Source organism: Scylla paramamosain, chromosome 23 (assembly GCF_035594125.1).
Source record: "Scylla paramamosain isolate STU-SP2022 chromosome 23, ASM3559412v1, whole genome shotgun sequence".
In the NCBI taxonomy this organism is placed as follows: domain Eukaryota; kingdom Metazoa; phylum Arthropoda; class Malacostraca; order Decapoda; family Portunidae; genus Scylla; species Scylla paramamosain.
Window position 1 is genome coordinate 13,051,206 of NC_087173.1, and position 17,049 is coordinate 13,068,254.

At 45.7% G+C, this 17,049-nt stretch overlaps 1 protein-coding gene across 9 annotated transcripts; it reads left to right on the top strand.

Moving 5' to 3' along the window:
* Positions 1 to 4,141: 4,141 nt before the first annotated feature.
* LOC135112239 (uncharacterized) lies at positions 4,142 to 14,161 on the top strand. Of its 9 annotated transcripts, none has more exons than XM_064026474.1 (6): positions 4,142 to 4,235; positions 10,938 to 11,135; positions 11,986 to 12,131; positions 12,325 to 12,519; positions 12,853 to 12,962; positions 13,877 to 14,152. In XM_064026474.1, the coding sequence occupies exons 2-6, from the start codon at positions 10,939 to 10,941 to the stop codon at positions 14,105 to 14,107; spliced, it is 879 nt and encodes a 292-aa protein (XP_063882544.1). In that variant the 5' UTR covers positions 4,142 to 4,235; position 10,938; the 3' UTR covers positions 14,108 to 14,152. The 9 variants fall into 9 exon arrangements, with proteins under 9 accessions (XP_063882544.1, XP_063882552.1, XP_063882545.1 ...); XM_064026482.1 differs by having other exon boundaries at positions 4,213 to 4,235; positions 10,938 to 11,055; positions 13,877 to 14,135; XM_064026475.1 differs by lacking the exon at positions 4,142 to 4,235 and adding an exon at positions 4,991 to 5,102 and having other exon boundaries at positions 11,986 to 12,119; positions 13,877 to 14,156.
* The last annotated feature ends 2,888 nt before the right edge of the window (positions 14,162 to 17,049 follow it).

The following is a 17,049-nucleotide window of genomic DNA, read 5'->3' on the forward strand; positions in this document are numbered from 1 at the left end:
CCGAGGATAACCTTCCAGCAGGACAGGTAGTGGAGGTGAATGCAGGACAGGTGGTGGCGGTGGACACTCGTCCTGCAGGGCAGGCGGTGGCGGTGGATACCCGTCCAGCAGGACAGGTGATGGTCAAGGAGGTGGATACCCGGCCTGCAGGACAGGTGGTGGCAAAGGATACCCGTCCAGCAGGACAGGTGGTGGCAGTGGATACCCGTGCAGCAGGACAGGTGGTGGCGGTGGATGACTGTCCAGGAGGACAGGTGATGGTCATGGCGGTGGATACCCATCCAGCAAGACAGGTGGTGGCGGTGGATACCCGTCCAGCAGGACAGGTGGTGGCGGTGGATTCCTGTCCAGCAGGATAGGTGGTGGTAATGGATACCCGCCCTGCAGGACAGGTGGTGGCGGTGGATACCCGTCCAGCAGGACAGGTGATGGTCATGGCGGTGGATACCCGCCCTGCAGGACAGGTGGTGGCGGTGGATACCCGTTCAGCAGGGCAGGTGATGGTCATGGCGGTGGATACCCATCCAGCAGGACAGGTGATGGTCATGGCGGTGGACACTCGTCCAGCAGGACAAGTAGTGGCAGTGGATACCCGTCCAGCACGACAGGTGATGGTCATGGCGGTGGATACCCGTCCAGCAAGACAGGTGGTGGCTCTGCATAACCATCCAGCAGGACAGGTGGTGGCGGTGGATACCCATCCAGCAGGACAGGTGGTAGTCATGGCGGTGGATACCCGTCCAGCAGGATAGGTGATGGTCATGGCGGCGGGTATGGTGGATACCCGCCCTGCAGGACAGATGGTGGCAATAGATACCCGTCCAGCAGGACAGGTGGTGGCAGTGGATACCCGTCCAGCAGGACAGGTGGTGGCGGTGGATGGCTGTCCAGCTGGACAGGTGGTGGTCATGGCGGTGGATACCCGTCTAGCAGGACAGGTGATGGCATTGAATACCAGTCTAGCAGGACAGGTGATGGCAGTGAATACCCGTCCCGCAGGACAGGTGGTGGCCGTGGATAACCTTCCAGCATGACAGGTAGTGGCGGTGAATACCCGTCCAGCAGGACAGGTGGTGGCGGTGGATACCCGTCCAGCAAGACAGGTGGTGGCGGTGGATTCCTGTCCAGCAGGATAGGTGATGGTAATGAATACCCGCCCTGCAGGACAGGTTGTGGCGGTGGATACCTGTCCAGCAGGACAGGTGATGGTCATGGCGGTGGATACCCGGCCTTCATGACAGGTGGTGGCTGTGGATACCCGTCCAGCAGGACAGGTGATAGTCACGGCGGTGGATACCCGCCCTGCAGGACAGGTGGTGGCGGTGGATACCCGTTCAGCAGGACAGGTGATGGTCATGGCGGTAGATACCCATCCAGCAGGACAGGTGATGATCATGGCGGTGGACACTCGTCCAGCAGGACAAGTGGTGGCGGTGGATACCCGTCCAGCACGACAGGTGATGGTCATGGCGGTGGATACCCTTCCAGCAGGACAAGTGGTGGCGGGGAATACCCGTCCAGCAGGACAGGTGGCAGTCATGGCGGTGGATACCCGTCCAGCAGGATAGGTGATGGTCATGGCGGCGAGTATGGTGGGTACCCGCCCTGCAGGACAGATGGTGGCAATAGATACCCGTCCAGCAGGATAGGTGGTGGCAGTGGATACCCATCCAGCAGGACAGGTCGTGGCGGTGGATGCCCGTCCAGCTGGACAGGTGGTGGTCATGGCGGTGGATACCCGTCTAGCAGGACAGGTGGTGGCCGTGGATAACCTTCCAGCATGACAGGTAGTGGCGGTGAATACCCGTCCAGCAGGACAGGTGGTGGCGGTGGATACTCGTCCTGCAGGGCAGGCGGTGGCGGTGGATACCCGCCCTGCAGGACAGTGGTGGCGGTAGATACCCTTCGTACAGGACAGGTGGTGGCGGTGAATACACGTCCTACAAGGACAGATGGTGGCGGTGGATACCCGTCCTGCAGGACAGGTGATATTCATGGCGGTGGATACCCGTCCAGCACGACAGGTGATGGTCGTCGCGGTTTATACCCGTCCTACAGGACAAGTGATGGCGGTGGATACCCGTCCTACAGGTCAGGTGGTGGCGGTGGATACCTGTCCTACAGGACAGGTGGTGGCGGTGGATACCCGTCCTTCAGGACAGGTGATGGTCATGGCGGTGGATATCCGTCCTACAGGACAGGTGGTGGCGGTATATACCTGCCCTGCAGGACAGGTGATGGTCATGGCGGTGGATATCCGTCCTACAGGACAGGTGGTGGCGGTGTATACCCGCCCTGCAGGACAGGTGATGGTCGTGGCGGTGGATACCTATCCTGCAGGACAGGTGGTGGTGGTGGACACCTGCCCGTCCCGCAGAATTGACTTCCAATATCATTCTCCCTCCACTGAGGTGCTGTGGTTCAGGAGTACTCCTTCTTTTCATTTGACGGTCTCCTTTCCAATGTTCTGTGTTTTCACTGAAGGACGCCCTTCACGAAGTGGATGACGTCCATCGCGTCTTTATTGTGTGAGGATGCGTCAGATTTTCTCTTAGTTTATTCTACTTTTGCTGTTCCCTGGTGGCTTGCCTCGTGACTCTCCCTGAACTGGTAGTTTAGTCGTCCCTGGCAGCGGCCGACTCTGCCCTGGTGCAGGCATACTGCTGGGCTGAGTCCCACCTGGGGAACCTCGCCCTGTTCTGTGCGATCCTCACCCCCTCCTGCTACGAGAGCTGGACGTTGGGGTAAACAAACTTTTTATCGTATAAAACGATTTTAAAATTAAATACTTATTGTGATCCTCATCGGTGCGACAAGACATTTGTAGATTGAGTGAAGAGAGATGGTGAGGAAGGGATCGCAGGTTTGGGGCGTGAAGGGTGAGGAGAGAGAAGGCACGGTGTGTGGAAGGTTTGTTTGGAGGGGCTGTTTTGCCATAACAGGAAGGTGTGGCTTTAAGAAGAAGAAAGTGAAGCAGCAGCAGCATAAAAAAAAAGAGAGTGCACATGTGTGTGCAGATTTAACTGGGGCTTAAGAAAAAATAAATAAAATAAATAATTGGAAATTGATTGTAGTGTGTATACTTTATATGCACATTGTCACTACTACTACTAGCCTACTGGCTCCTTGTAGCTGCTTCTTATTAATTCTCTCTTCCAGCATTATTGTAACTATAAATCTCTCTTCCAACATTATTGTAACTATAACAAGAATTTATAATAATTAGGAGAATATTGATGACGTGGTAAGCATGATGGCAAATATTTACATCTTTGTTTCTTCCATATATCGCTTTATATTACTTCCAAGGTTTTCCTTCTGCGTTTGTTCCTTTTCTTTCTTTCAGGCTCAGAGTGAGCATCGTAGGAATGGCAGCCGTCTTGATAGACTTGTAAAAACTGGGAACACCACCGACAGCTTCAGCAGGTCCTGGCACTGGTTCTTCAGTGTTGAGTGGCAACCGTTCATTTGACAAAGAATAGCTGTTTCAAGGGTTTAGGGAAAAAAGTTTTAAAGTTACAAGTTTGTTCACATTTTGTCTGCTCGTGTGTGGAAGTAATTTCGCAGTCTGTCAGTAGCACATCGGACTGCCCCCCGTCTTGGATCACTGAGCTGCTGCATTTATTTATTTTTTTCAGATCACTTTATGTCTGCTCTAGAACAAATCTTAGAAGTTATATGAGTAACTAATGTCCTTGAATTCATTGTTATTTTCATTTGTTTATTTATTTATTTTTTTTTTCCTTCTTCATCATCTTTTTCTTCTTTTCTTCTTCTGCTTCTTCTTTTTTCTTTTCTTCTTCTTCTTCTTCTTCTTCTTCTTCTTCTTCTTGTTTTTTGTTCTTCCGCTTCTTCTTTTTCTTCTTATTAATATTATAATTCTTCTTCTTCTGCTTCTTCTTCTTTTTCTTTTTTTTCTTCTTCTTGTTTTTTGTTCTTCCGCTTCTTTTTCTTCTTCTTCTTCTTATTATTATTATAATTATTGTTATTATTATTATTATTTATTATTATTATTATTATTATTATTATTATTGTTGTTGTTGTTGTTCAGACATTCCGACAAGCTGGAGGAGGAGGTGAGAAGAAATACAAGTGTTGGGAGGTGAGTTTATTCCCGACTAGTTCCCCTGAAGAAGCTTGTGCGAAGCTAGTCGGGAATAAACTATCCTCCCAGCACTTGTGTTTCTTCTCACCTCCTCCTCCATTATTAGCATCATTATATTCCGGAATTACTAGTAAGTAGTGACGTCAGTAAATTTGCGAATGACACCAAATTACGAAGATAAGACAGGACTGGATAGAAAGTATGATTGGACAGAAAAGTGTGAAATGAAATTCGATATCAATGAGGTAGCGTTCTCTACGTAAGTAAGAGAGAGAGAGAGAGAGAGAGAGAGAGAGAGAGAGAGAGAGAGAGAGAGAGAGAGAGAGAGAGGGATGCACAATATATAACAGCAGCTTAAAGGCCAGGGAGATAGCTAAATCTTCGAGAGAGAGAAAACAAAGTGATACTACAAGTCTGCGGCCTATAAAACAGTGCATTTAGTGCTTTGATAAGGCCTCTCTTACATTACGGTGTACAGTTGTGGCTGTGCAAAGAAGAGTGACTAGGATGATCCAGGGACTGAAAAAAAAAAAAAGCTAGTCACTGGAATGGTGTAGGGAGCGTGGTGATACGATAGAGGTATTTCGATATCATTAAGGTAGGCTTTACCTCCTCATACGGTGTTCCATCCCTCGAAGTAATAATAATGATAATAATAATAATGATAATAATAATAATAATAATAATAAGTGAATTGATAAGTAAATACATCCGCCAATTCATGATGACTTAAGATTTCTCGGCCTGGGTGCTGGACCTTACAAGTCTCCTGATACTTCATCTCCTTGCTATTCTTGTCATGTGCCTTACCCGAATAGAATGGCTGGCGGGGGGGAGGGGGGGAAAGGTGACAGGCGAGGTGCAGGCTGAGGGTCATGGCAGTTAGTTGGGAGAGCTCAGCCCCAGTGAACGCTCGTGTGTGTCAGCTGAAGGACACCAACACTGCCCGGTGATCCATCTGGGTGGTGCCAAGCGAGGAACATGTACTGGTGTTTTGGTGAGTAGATTAGGTAGTGGTGATACGAAGAGATTTAACAATACGGCCCTTAGATGTTCTTCCATATGATGTATGCTAACAATCGTGTGTGTGTGTGTGATGGGAATAAGGTACCTAAGTTTGTTAGTGAACACGTACATATTATTTAGTATACTATCATTTGCTCCTTTACTTTACTGAAAACAGTACGGTTCATATTGAAAGCATGTTATAAAACTACATTGTGGTTTGTAAGCATGAACTCTGCCGTCTCCCATCGTCTGCAGCAGTGACTACGTGAGGTGGAGACTAAAGGAAGGGGAGTAGGGGAGCTGCCAGGTGCCTCCACACGCCCTACAATTGCACGAGGGAACATTCTTTTCTTGTTCTTTCACAACATCCTCACTTTATTTTACCAACCGTGATTCAAGTAAGAGAGAAATCTGTTACGTGTGAGCATACACTGAACTCTAGGGGATGGACCATGAAGGGGTGTTGCTCACACTAACAATGGAAGGGTTAAAAGAAAAGACATTTTAACTGCTATTAAATATCTTAAAGTTAACCCTTAAATTAAGTAACAATACAAAATTGAAGATTATTTAAGCAAGTAAAAGTAAGTAACAAGGAGTGGCAGGCTAAAAACTGGACTGAATAACTTAAAAAGACTGGTTCAGTTAATAACTTAAGCCAAGTTAGTAAATGCATATAGATACAAATTACAAAAATAAACACCTTTACATATACATAATAGAAAATAAATATAAATGTGTTACATATACATAATAGAAAATAAATAGAAAATAAATATAAATGTGTTTGTGTGTGTGTGTTTATGTGTGTGTTTATGTGTGTGTGTGTGTGTGTAACACTGGTGTAACTCTTACCACCGCTCTCGAGTGTATACGAGGCTCCCAGCGTATGCCAAGGCGACCTCAGAGCTGTAGCGACCCTTGGAGGAGACTGAAGCTCGATGGAACTCCACCCCTCGTTATCGGCTTGGTAGCCTGCTAGAGGTCACGTATCCAGTATGCCTCAAGCTATACACGTGGCAGCGCCACGAGTTGAGAGGCAGGCACCTGGTTCCGTGGTAGAGTAGTCACGTGTGTGACATTCCCCCCTTCTTAGGATGACGCAGAAGGAATGACTCTGCGTCATTAGAGAAGTGAGGTGGTTCCTGTCCCGTGAAGGTTGATTCCACCAGAACGTCGGTAGATGGTTCTTCTGGCAGTGCTCGGCCCTCGGCTGCCTCCATCGACCGGTTCACAAGGCACGACTGCATCCCCGGCAACAGGATCCTAGGGTCCTCAGGGTCGCGACGGGTAGTGATGCGAGGCGTAGTGGGAAGGCGAGACAAAGTGTCAGCAAGGCAGTTGTCCAGTCCCTTAATATGGTGCATCTCAATGAGGTAAGGCTGGAGCTGTAGAGACCACCGTAGCAGACGTTGGTTAGTGAAGCGGTTCCTGTTGAGAAAAGTCAAAGGGTTGTTGTGGTCAGTGTAGATTTGGAGTGGCTGGGTGTTGGACTGAAGATAGTACTCAAACTTCTTGATGGCAGAGATAATGGCTAAAAGTTCTTTCTCGATAGTGCTGTAATTCTTCTGATGGATGTTGTACTTCTCGGAGTGGTAGGCGACTGGGTGAAAGATTCCGTCAGATTCTTGCAGGAGGGCGGCACCCGAAGCGTGATCACTGGCGTCAGTATGTATGATGAAGGGTTTACTGAAGTCGGCCGCACGCAAAACCGGTTCCCGAGCAAGCAAGTTCTTAAGTTGATTGAAGGCATGTTGGCAGGCAGGGGTCCATTCGTACGCCACATTCCCACTAGTTAGTATAGTAAGTGGCCCAGCTGCGTCTGCGAAGTTTGGACAGAAACGCCGGTAAAACCCCGCCATGCCCAGGAAGCGGCGGAGCTCGCGTCGAGTAGTGGGAGTTGGGTACTTCAGTACTGCGTCGACGTTAGCGGTCTTGGGCCGGACGGAGCCTTGTCCAATCTGATGTCCTAGGTAGGAGACGGTGGCAGCTCCGAACGTAGACTTCGCCAGCTTCACGGTGAGGTTCGCTTCCTGCAGACGGCTGAGCACATTCTGGGACCTTAGAGGGCCGGAACACTCATGAGAACTCCATCCTGTTTGTAAAAGGCAGGGTAATGAGTAATTTGATCTGGAGGGATAACCTTGTCATGAAATTGAGTCAAAGTAGTGTCTTCCTGTTGAGCCTCAGTGAGAAGTTTTTCAGAAAATATTTGATTGAGTTCAAGTGGGGATGGGCTCTTCTTTGGAAGTGAGAGACTGATCAGATTTCCTTGCTTGTGCACGAGTAGTGACACAAACAGGGAATAAGCCTGGTTGTTGCTCTTCTAACTGTACAGTGGGGTTATCCATCAGCATTGTGTCACTAATTACCAAAGGGGGAGTCACCTTACTGCCAGCTAGGTCATTAGCGAGGAGTAGTTGAGCATTAGGGATGGGTAAGGCTGGTTCTTCACTAACTCCTATTATCACTTCACCTCTTACTAGTGGGCTATCAAGATGTACTTTAGCTAATGCAATGGGGAAGGGGTCATGGAAGTCTTTTAAATATACCTTTTCACCTGTGTAACACTGTTCAATACCAGGGACTGCTGACTTCAGCACTAGGGACTGAGCTGAACAGGTGTCTCTGACAATCTTAACTGGGTGATCCTTGTTATCAATGCTGATGGTGCCTACAGACCTGAAAGGCTCAAACAAGTCTTTAGGTACAGGGAAGGAGGGAAGAGCTTGTATGGAAGCAACTGGCTTGGCAGGATATGTTTGAGCTACCTTGCACTTGGGATTAGGACAGTTCTTTATGAGGTGCCCCGGCTGTTTACAAAAAGCACAAAATAGAGGTGGTCGAGTACTACTGCCGGTCATTTTACCAACCCCTGAGTTACCCGAGTTTATCTTACCACTAGGAGTCTCGGTCAGCTTGTCTGAGGTTGCCTTGCGATTCACCAGGGAGAAAAGGTCCGCTAACTGAGCGGCTTTGAGAAGATCTGTTTCTTCTTTGTTGGTGATGTGTAACATTACTGAGTAAGGGAGCTTACGCATGAACTCCTTCTTTGTTGGTGATGTGTAACATTACTGAGTAAGGGAGCTTACGCATGAACTCTTCTAAGGCTAAGAGATTTACTAATTCGTCGTACGTGGTTATCGCGGCTGACTTAAGCCAACGCTTGAGAGCCCTCAGTTTCTCTGAGGCAAACTCTAGATAGGTTTGTTGCGGAGTTTTGAACATTTTTCGAAAAGACTGACGGTATCCTTCTGTGGTAATGGAGTACGCCGCTAGGATGCCCTGTTTGACACAGTCGTAAACCGTGTTGTTTTCGAGGCCGTTCAAAATAGTTAAAGCCTTTTGGCTGAGTTTGGGTTTAAGAAGCCAAGGCCAGTCTTCTCGGGGCAGTTCAAAATGTACTGCTGTGTCCTCGAACTGTCCAAAGAAAGTTTCGGGGTCTTTGTCAGAGAACTGAGGGAGTAGTGAGAGATATTTAGTTAACTTTTGTTTGAGGTCAGCTGTGGTGGTTGATCGAGATTTTAATTGTGTGAGTTGGGTCTCGTGGATTTTCTTTTTCTCTCTCCTCTCTTTCTTTTTCTTTCTCCTCTCTTTCTTTTTCCTCCTTTTCTTTTACATATGCCAGATCTCTTTCTGCTTTTTCTTTTTCAAAAGCTAGTTCTTCTCGCCTTAGTTCTCTCTCTTCTCTTTCTCTTTCTGCCTCTCTCTCTTCTCTTGCTGCCATTAGTTTCAGCTTTTCGAGTTCGAGCATTAAACTGGCGTCGTGCTGTGAAGCAGCACTAGTGGCTTCACCTCCAAGGTGAACTAGGATTTGAGTTCGGAGTTCTTCCTTCCGAATGTCAGACGGATATGTCAGACGGATATGAGAGATCAAACTGTCGGGCTATGTACTTTAAATCATCCTTTGTCACTTTGGCAGTTTGTAGCTCCGCCACAGAAGGATTACTGCAAAATGCGTCCAAGTTTAACTCGTGCGACATGATTAATGAGCGTGAGGTCAATTGAACCAAATCAAGTGTGTCTGAACCCTACACTGAAACCTGATCCAAGACCTAGGTTCGCCACCACGAGTCGGAAGGACCCGCGTGAACGACAGGTTCAAAACCACGAGTCGGAGGGAAATGAGTTGACCCGCGTGCATCGACAGAGACTCGTTTTTGAGTCTAGTTGAGTCAAGGTTAGCAACGCCTTAACTGTGCTTCTGAAGAGGCAACGAATCGAAGAAGTGTAGCGATAATCACTGCCCCAAAATGACTACCATAGAACTAACACTTAAGCACTTGTAATGGCTTGCCGTATTCGCTGCTTTCAAGCAAAGAGTGGAACGCAAGTTCCCAAATTTTAAGGAGTTTCGGAGTTCGGGGTGAAGGTCACTACTAGGGGGAATCGAACCGACACTAAAGCAACACTGAGGAAATCAATTGTTAGGTTTTTAACGCTTTTATGACTAGACGCCGGTACCTCGCGTACTTTTAAAGCGGAAAAACGCAAAAATTCACCAACAAAGAAATAAGCACAACTTCATATACACTCGAGAGCAGGAAAGGAACTAGTGTAGTTATATGTATGTGTAAACATGTGTAATATCCCGGACAGGCCCCCAATTGTTACATGTGAGCATACACTGAACTCTAGGGGATGGATCATGAAGGGGTGTTGCTCACACTAACAATGGAAGGGTTAAAAGAAAAGAGAAAAGGAGACATTTTAACTGCTATTTAATATCTTAAAGTTAACCCTTAAATTAAGTAACAATACAAAATTGAAGATTATTTGTAAGTAAAAGTAAGTAACAGAGTGGCAATCTGAACTGGACTGAACTTAAAAGACTGGTTCAGTTAATAACTTTAGCCAAGTTAGTAAATGCATATAGATACAAATTACAAAAATAAACACCTTTACATATACATAATAGAAAATAAATATAAATGTGTTTGTGTGTGTGTAAATGTGTTTATGTGTGTGTGTGTGTGGGTGTGTAACACTGGTGTAACTCTTACCACCGCTCTCGAGTGTATATGAGGCTCCCAGCGTATGCCAAGGCGACCTCAGAACTGTAGCGACCCTTGGAGGAGACTGAAGCTCGATGGAACTCCACCCCTCGTTATCGGCTTGGTAGCCTGCTAGAGGTCACGTATCCAGTATGCCTCAAGCTATCCACGTGGCAGCGCCACGAGTTGAGAGGCAGGCACCTGGTTCCGTGGTAGAGTAGTCACGTGTGTGACATTAGACACTCACTACAATGCAAGGAAATTTTACATCAAGGACCAGATCTTGCGCTGCTCTTGGAGAAACATTGTGCATCTCTTGAACGAGAGCGAGACTGGGGACCCTCTCCGAGTTAATCAGAATGGTTCTGAAGTTAGCCTTGTGTCTTCTGTCCCTAAGGATCCTCCAGTCCTTTCATCTCCCCTTTGGCACCATATCTTGTGCTGCTCTCAGAAAAACGTGCTTCTCTGGAATGAAACTGAGAGTGAGGATGTGTTTCAGGTGCTGGGAATAGTACTGAACTTAGTCTCATTTCTGGTGTCCCTGTGCATCTCCCAGTCCTTATATTAATGTGATGTCTTGCTAACTCTCATGCTGTCTCACTCAGTTTGGTACAATTGTTTACTGCAAGTTTAGAGTTTAGTTTTCAATGTAAGGTCACTGATAGTAAAAGGAGTGGTTGAATGCTTCTCTTTCTCATCTTGTCTTCCTTTTCCTTGTCCTCTTCCTCATTTACTTGCATTTCTCTCATTCTCTACCTCCTGGTCTTTTCCTTCATCCTTCTCTCTCTCTCTCTCTCTCTCTCTCTCTCTCTCTCTCTCTCTCTCTGCAGGATGGCCAAGGAAATCCATCTCAAATACCCAGAGATCCTCCATGCCGCTCACCCCTTCTTCCTCTCCCTCAAGTTTGTGGGTGCTGGTGGCTCTCTCCTGGATGGAGCAGTTTTCGTGGTGAGACCCACAAGAAACCTCAACTCTCATGCCTTGGGTCTTATGGGAACTGTTTTCAAAGAGAAAGAGTCTGGTTTGTGGTAAGACACACTGGGAACCTTAACTTTTATCCCCATATTGTGAAATGCCTGAGGTGTTATGAGAACTGTTTTCAAAGAGGAGTCTGGTTTGTGGTAGGAAGTGCGGGGAACCTTAACTTTTATCCCCATATTGTGAAATGCCTGAGGTGTTAATGGAACTGTTTTAAAAGAGGAGTCTGGTTTTTATGATTGGTTGATTGATGATGCAGAATATTATTAACTATTTCCTGAATCATGAAAAAAATGTCCTTGAAAATCCCATCAGCTTTCATAAGGACTGTTTTCATGATAATGAGTCAGGTTCTCATAGATGTTTCTTTCTTCTGGTGATGCAGAATACTTGTTAAACTATCACCAGAATCATGAAGTACCCTTGAGAATTCCAGTAAGTATTTCTAAAGGTCACTGAGATGGTTAGTCCAGTGACTGTGTGTTTTGTTGTTTTCTTGTGTATATTTTGTCTCTCATTCCACGTAGTTCTCTTGTTTCTTCTCAGGATCAAAAGATATTGATTGAGATACTGGGGAGGGATGTGAGTGCATGCCCAAGGCGAGGCAAGAGAGAGAGAGAGAGAGAGAGAGAGAGAGAGAGAGAGAGAGAGAGAGAGAGAGAGAGAGAGAGAGAGAGAGAGAAAGTGTGTGTGCGTGTTTTATGCACAGACAAAACATGTAATTTTTGTATCATTCCAACATTTTCCTCTTCTCAATTTTCCTGTTGCCCTTCCAGATATTCAGCTTTTCTTTGTTCCTTCAGTGAAAAATCTCCCTTTCCTTAACTCTGTTGTATCCCCTCAATATCCAGCCTTTGTTTGTTCCTGCAATAATGGATCTTTTCTGTGTATTTCCTCCAGGATCTATTTACCTGAGAACAACTTGTCAACAATTCCTGTGGATGTCGTCATCAGCGAGGTCAGTGTTAGATACCAACTTGCTGCTCAGGTGTCTGTTGTACCTGCTGGTTGGCATCTCCACTTTGTCTCTCCTGGTAACCAAGTATGTATGTGTATGTGTATCTATTGATTTATTTCTGTGTGTATTGTGTCTGTCTATCTGTGTGAATGTGGAGAGTTTGGGGTGAATCTTGCTTGATACCTGATGTGGATGGATTGCTGTGTGCCTCTCAGTGCAGCAGCCTGTCAGTCCAGATGGCATTTGACAGCTGTTTCTCACTCCACATATTTACACAAAAGGTGCTGACAGATTAGCAGCAGGAGTGGGAACTGCAGTGGCTGTAACTCATATGACTTCACTGGTACCAATCCAGACCACCTGGCTTCCCCAGGGACAGGCTTGTGTCATCCTGACCTTACCTCTACCTTTACATCTACCACTGCACTACATTTGGAATCTGGTTGAGTACATGTACTCAGACCCAAGCCTGATGTGTAAGTGTGTGTGTGTGTGTGTGTTTGTCTATCTCTGTTGAAGTCAAGTCATTGTTGTGTCTTGGAGGGAATAAGTGTGTGTATGTGACTATCTATCTATTTATCTATCTATTTGTGTTTAAATAAAGTTGTTGGTAGCATCTGAGGGAATGAGAGGAGTGTGAGCTCAGTATGGTGTGCAAGGAGTTTATGGATGTTTTAACATTTTGTAATATAAGTATTTATTAGTGTGCATATCTTTTTTTGCACGCAAGATTTTAATACCTTACTTTATCATTTTGTCTGCATCTAACATACAGTCTCTCTCTCTCTCTCCACCAATTCTCCTTACAGGCTTGGTGGTGTATCCTGAAAATTTGGAGATCCAGGAGAACTCTGTCACCAAGAACCTGCAAATGAATGTCATTGGGTGGCTGATGGCAGCTCCTCAAGTGAACCCAGAGGTGAGGGAGGCTGTCACTGGGTCTTGGAGGGAGCAGGGAAGCGGGGGTTAGAGTGAAGATGTTTAGAAAAGAGGGATGCAGCACTGTGGTTGTGAAGAGTAGCCATCATTTTCATTTTAAGGGTGTTTTTAAGCTATTTGGCTTGTAGTGCCACTGAGACTATCCCTTTCCACTGGGGACTCAAAATAAGAATAAAGACAGACTTCGTATTCTGAGTGTTAATGAAAGTAAGAATAATAATCAGAAATAGCAACCATTATCACTATCCTGTTTCTTCATGTCAAGCTTGATAAAGTTAGATTTAAAAAAGAAATAGGAAGGAACTGGTTTTCAGATGGAGTGATAGATGAATGAAATAGACTCGGTAGTTAGGTTAGTGCTGAGTCATTATTAGGGAGCTTTAAAAGATTAGACAAATTTATGCATGAGGATGATAGTGAAAATAGGTAAGCACATTTCATGCAGGGATTGCCATGTGTAAACCAGATGGCTTCTTGCAGTTTCCCTTGTGTTCTTACAATTATTATGCCACTGATATGATGCCACAACACAATGGTAATGGTGGTGATGGTGTGTTCCCGAGTGATGCAGGTGATAATGGGGCTTGACATGAGTGTCAAGGGCATGTAGTGTCCCATCACCTTTGCTCCTGTGACCTCTGGCTCTTCTAAAAAGGGAGTTGCATCCTTCACGGTATTTTTATGTCTGATGGTGTGTAGTAGTAAGGATTATCCAAGATTGGAGAAGTGTCTTGGGACCTTCCTCATGAAAAAAATTTGTCATAGGGAAAAGAAAATACAGAAGCAGGCAGGGAGTTCCAGAGTTTACTGGTGAAAAGGATGAAAAATTAATAATGGTGAACTCTTGTATTGGAGAGGTGGACCACCACCATCACCACTACTTATTCTCCACAGATCACTGGGCTAAAGTACAGCAAGATGAGTGCCTTGGAGAAGCTGTGCCTTGAGTTGAAGGCTGCAGTCACCATCAGAAAAGAGCAAAGCTGCAACAAGTCATCCAAGTACTTTGTCAAGAAGGTTTATGTTGAAGGCAACCTCCTGCACTGCTCTCAGGAGAACAGTGGGACTCATGACCGCCTCCAAGACCCACAGAGGATTGGAAGGCATAAATTCAATCTTGGATAACTATTGACATATAAAACTGGTGACTCCACTTGTCAGATTGTAGGTGGGAAAGTTTTAGGGTTGATTGATGGGAACATTGTTGATCTTAATTCTTTTTTGATAAAGTACTGTAAATCACTTTTTTTTTTTTTTTTTTTTTTTTTTTTTTTTTTTTATGTAGGAAGGATACTGGCCAAGGGCAACAAAAATCTAATAAAAAAAATGCCCACTGAAATGCCAGTCCCTAAAAGGGTCAAAGCAGTGGTCAAAAATTGGTGGATAAGTGTCTTGAAACCTCCCTCTTGAAGGAATTCAAGTCATAGGAAGGTGGAAATACAGAAGCAGGCAAGGAGTTCCAGAGTTTACCAGAGAAAGGGATGAATGATTGAGAATACTGGTTAACTCTTGCGTTAGAGAGGTGGACAGAATAGGAGTGAGAGAAAGAAGAAAGTCTTGTGCAGCGAGGCCGCGGAAGGAGGGGAGGCATGCAGTTAGCAAGATCAGAAGAGCAGTTAGCATGAAAATAGCGGTAGAAGACAGCTAGAGATGCAACATTGCGGCGGTGAGAGAGAGGCTGAAGACAGTCAGTTAGAGGAGAGGAGTTGATGAGACGAAAAGCTTTTGATTCCACCCTGTCTAGAACAGCAGTATGAGTGGAACCCCCCCAGACATGTGAAGCATACTCCATACATGGACGGATAAGGCCCTTGTACAGAGTTAGCAGCTGCGGGGGTGAGAAAAACTGGCGGAGACGTCTCAGAACACCTAACTTCATGGAAGCTGTTTTAGCTAGAGATGAGATGTGAAGTTTCCAGTTCAGATTATAAGTAAAGGACAGACCGAGGATGTTCAGTGTAGAAGAGGGGGATAGTTGAGTGTCATTGAAGAAGAGGGGATAGTTGTCTGGAAGATTGTGTCGAGTTGATAGATGGAGGAATTGAGTTTTTGAGGCATTGAACAATACCAAGTTTGCTCTGCCCCAATCAGAAATTTTAGAAAGATCAGAAGTCAGGCGTTCTGTGGCTTCCCTGCGTGATATGTTTACCTCCTGAAGGGTTGGACGTCTATGAAAAGACGTGGAAAAGTGCAGGGTGGTATCATCAGCATAGGAGTGGATAGGACAAGAAGTTTGTTTTAGAAGATCATTAATGAATAATAAGAAGAGAGTGGGTGACAGGACAGAACCCTGAGGAACACCACTGTTAATAGATTTAGGAGAAGAACAGTGACCGTCTACCACAGCAGCAATAGAACGGTCAGAAAGGAAACTTGAGATGAAGTTACAGAGAGAAGGATAGAAACCGTAGGAGGGTAGTTTGGAAATCAAAGCTTTGTGCCAGACTCTATCAAAGGCTTTTGATATGTCCAAGGCAACAGCAAAAGTTTCACCAAAGTCTCTAAAAGAGGATGACCAAGACTCAGTAAGGAAAGCCAGAAGATCACCAGTCGAGCGGCCTTGACGGAACCCATACTGGCGATCAGATAGAAGGTTGTGAAGTGATAGATGTTTAAGAATCTTCCTGTTGAGGATAGATTCAAAAACTTTAGATAAGCAGGAAATTAAAGCAATAGGACGGTAGTTTGAGGGATTAGAGCGGTCACCCTTTTTAGGAACAGGTTGAATGTAGGCAAACTTCCAGCAAGAAGGAAAGGTAGATGTTGACAGACAGAGCTGAAAGAGTTTGACTAGGCAAGGTGCAAGCACGGAGGCACAGTTTCGGAGAACAATAGGAGGGACCCCATCAGGTCCATAAGCCTTCTGAGGGTTTAGGCCAGCGAGGGCATGGAAAACATCATTACGAAGAATTTTAATACGAGGCATGAAGTAGTCAGAGGGTGGAGGAGAGGGAGGAACAAGCCCAGAATCGTCCAAGGTAGAGTTTTTAGCAAAGGTTTGAGCAAAGAGTTCAGCTTTAGAAATAGATGTGATAGCAGTGGTGCCATCTGGTTGAAGTAGAGGAGGGAAAGAAGAAGAAGCAAAGTTATTGGAGATATTTTTGGCTAGATGCCAGAAATCACGAGGGGAGTTAGATCTTGAAAGGTTTTGACATTTTCTGTTAATGAAGGAGTTTTTGGCTAGTTGGAGAACAGACTTGGCATGGTTCCGGGCAGAAATATAAAGTGCATGAGATTCTGGTGAAGGAAGGCTTAAGTACCTTTTGTGGGCCACCTCTCTATCATGTATAGCACGAGAACAAGCTGTGTTAAACCAAGGTTTAGAAGGTTTAGGACGAGAAAAAGAGTGAGGAATGTACGCCTCCATGCCAGACACTATCACCTCTGTTATGCGCTCAGCACACAAAGACGGGTCTCTGACACGGAAGCAGTAGTCATTCCAAGGAAAATCAGCAAAATACCGCCTCAGGTCCCCCCAACTAGCAGAGGCAAAACGCCAGAGGCACCTTCGCTTAGGGGGATCCTGAGGAGGGATTGGAGTGATAGGACAAGATAAAGATATGAGATTGTGATCGGAGGAGCCCAACGGAGAAGAAAGGGTGACAGCATAAGCAGAAGGATTAGAGGTCAGGAAAAGGTCAAGAATGTTGGGCGTATCTCCAAGACGGTCAGGAATACGAGTAGGGTGTTGCACCAATTGCTCTAGGTCATGGAGGATAGCAAAGTTGTAGGCTAGTTCACCAGGATGGTCAGTGAAGGGAGAGGAAAGCCAAAGCTGGTGGTGAACATTGAAGTCTCCAAGAATGGAGATCTCTGCAAAAGGGAAGAGGGTCAGAATGTGCTCCACTTTGGAAGTTAAGTAGTCAAAGAATTTCTTATAGTCAGAGGAGTTAGGAGAGAGGTATACAGCACAGATAAATTTAGTATGAGAATGACTCTGTAGTCGTAGCCAGATGGTGGAAAACTCGGAAGCATGTGAAGTTTCAAATGGATGAAATAGCATGAATGGTATTGTAGTTGAATTGTTCTTTGTAGCTGGAAAAAAAAATTAGGGTCGATTGATGGGA

Bases quoted from the DNA above. Each gene is read 5' to 3' on its own strand.
- LOC135112239 (XM_064026474.1), top strand. From the start codon at position 10,939: ATGGCCAAGGAAATCCATCTCAAATACCCAGAGATCCTCCATGCCGCT. The intron at 11,136-11,985 runs GTAAGACACACT...TATTTCCTCCAG, and splicing joins GAGAAAGAGTCTGGTTTGTG to GATCTATTTACCTGAGAACA. The intron at 12,963-13,876 runs GTGAGGGAGGCT...TATTCTCCACAG, and splicing joins CTCCTCAAGTGAACCCAGAG to ATCACTGGGCTAAAGTACAG.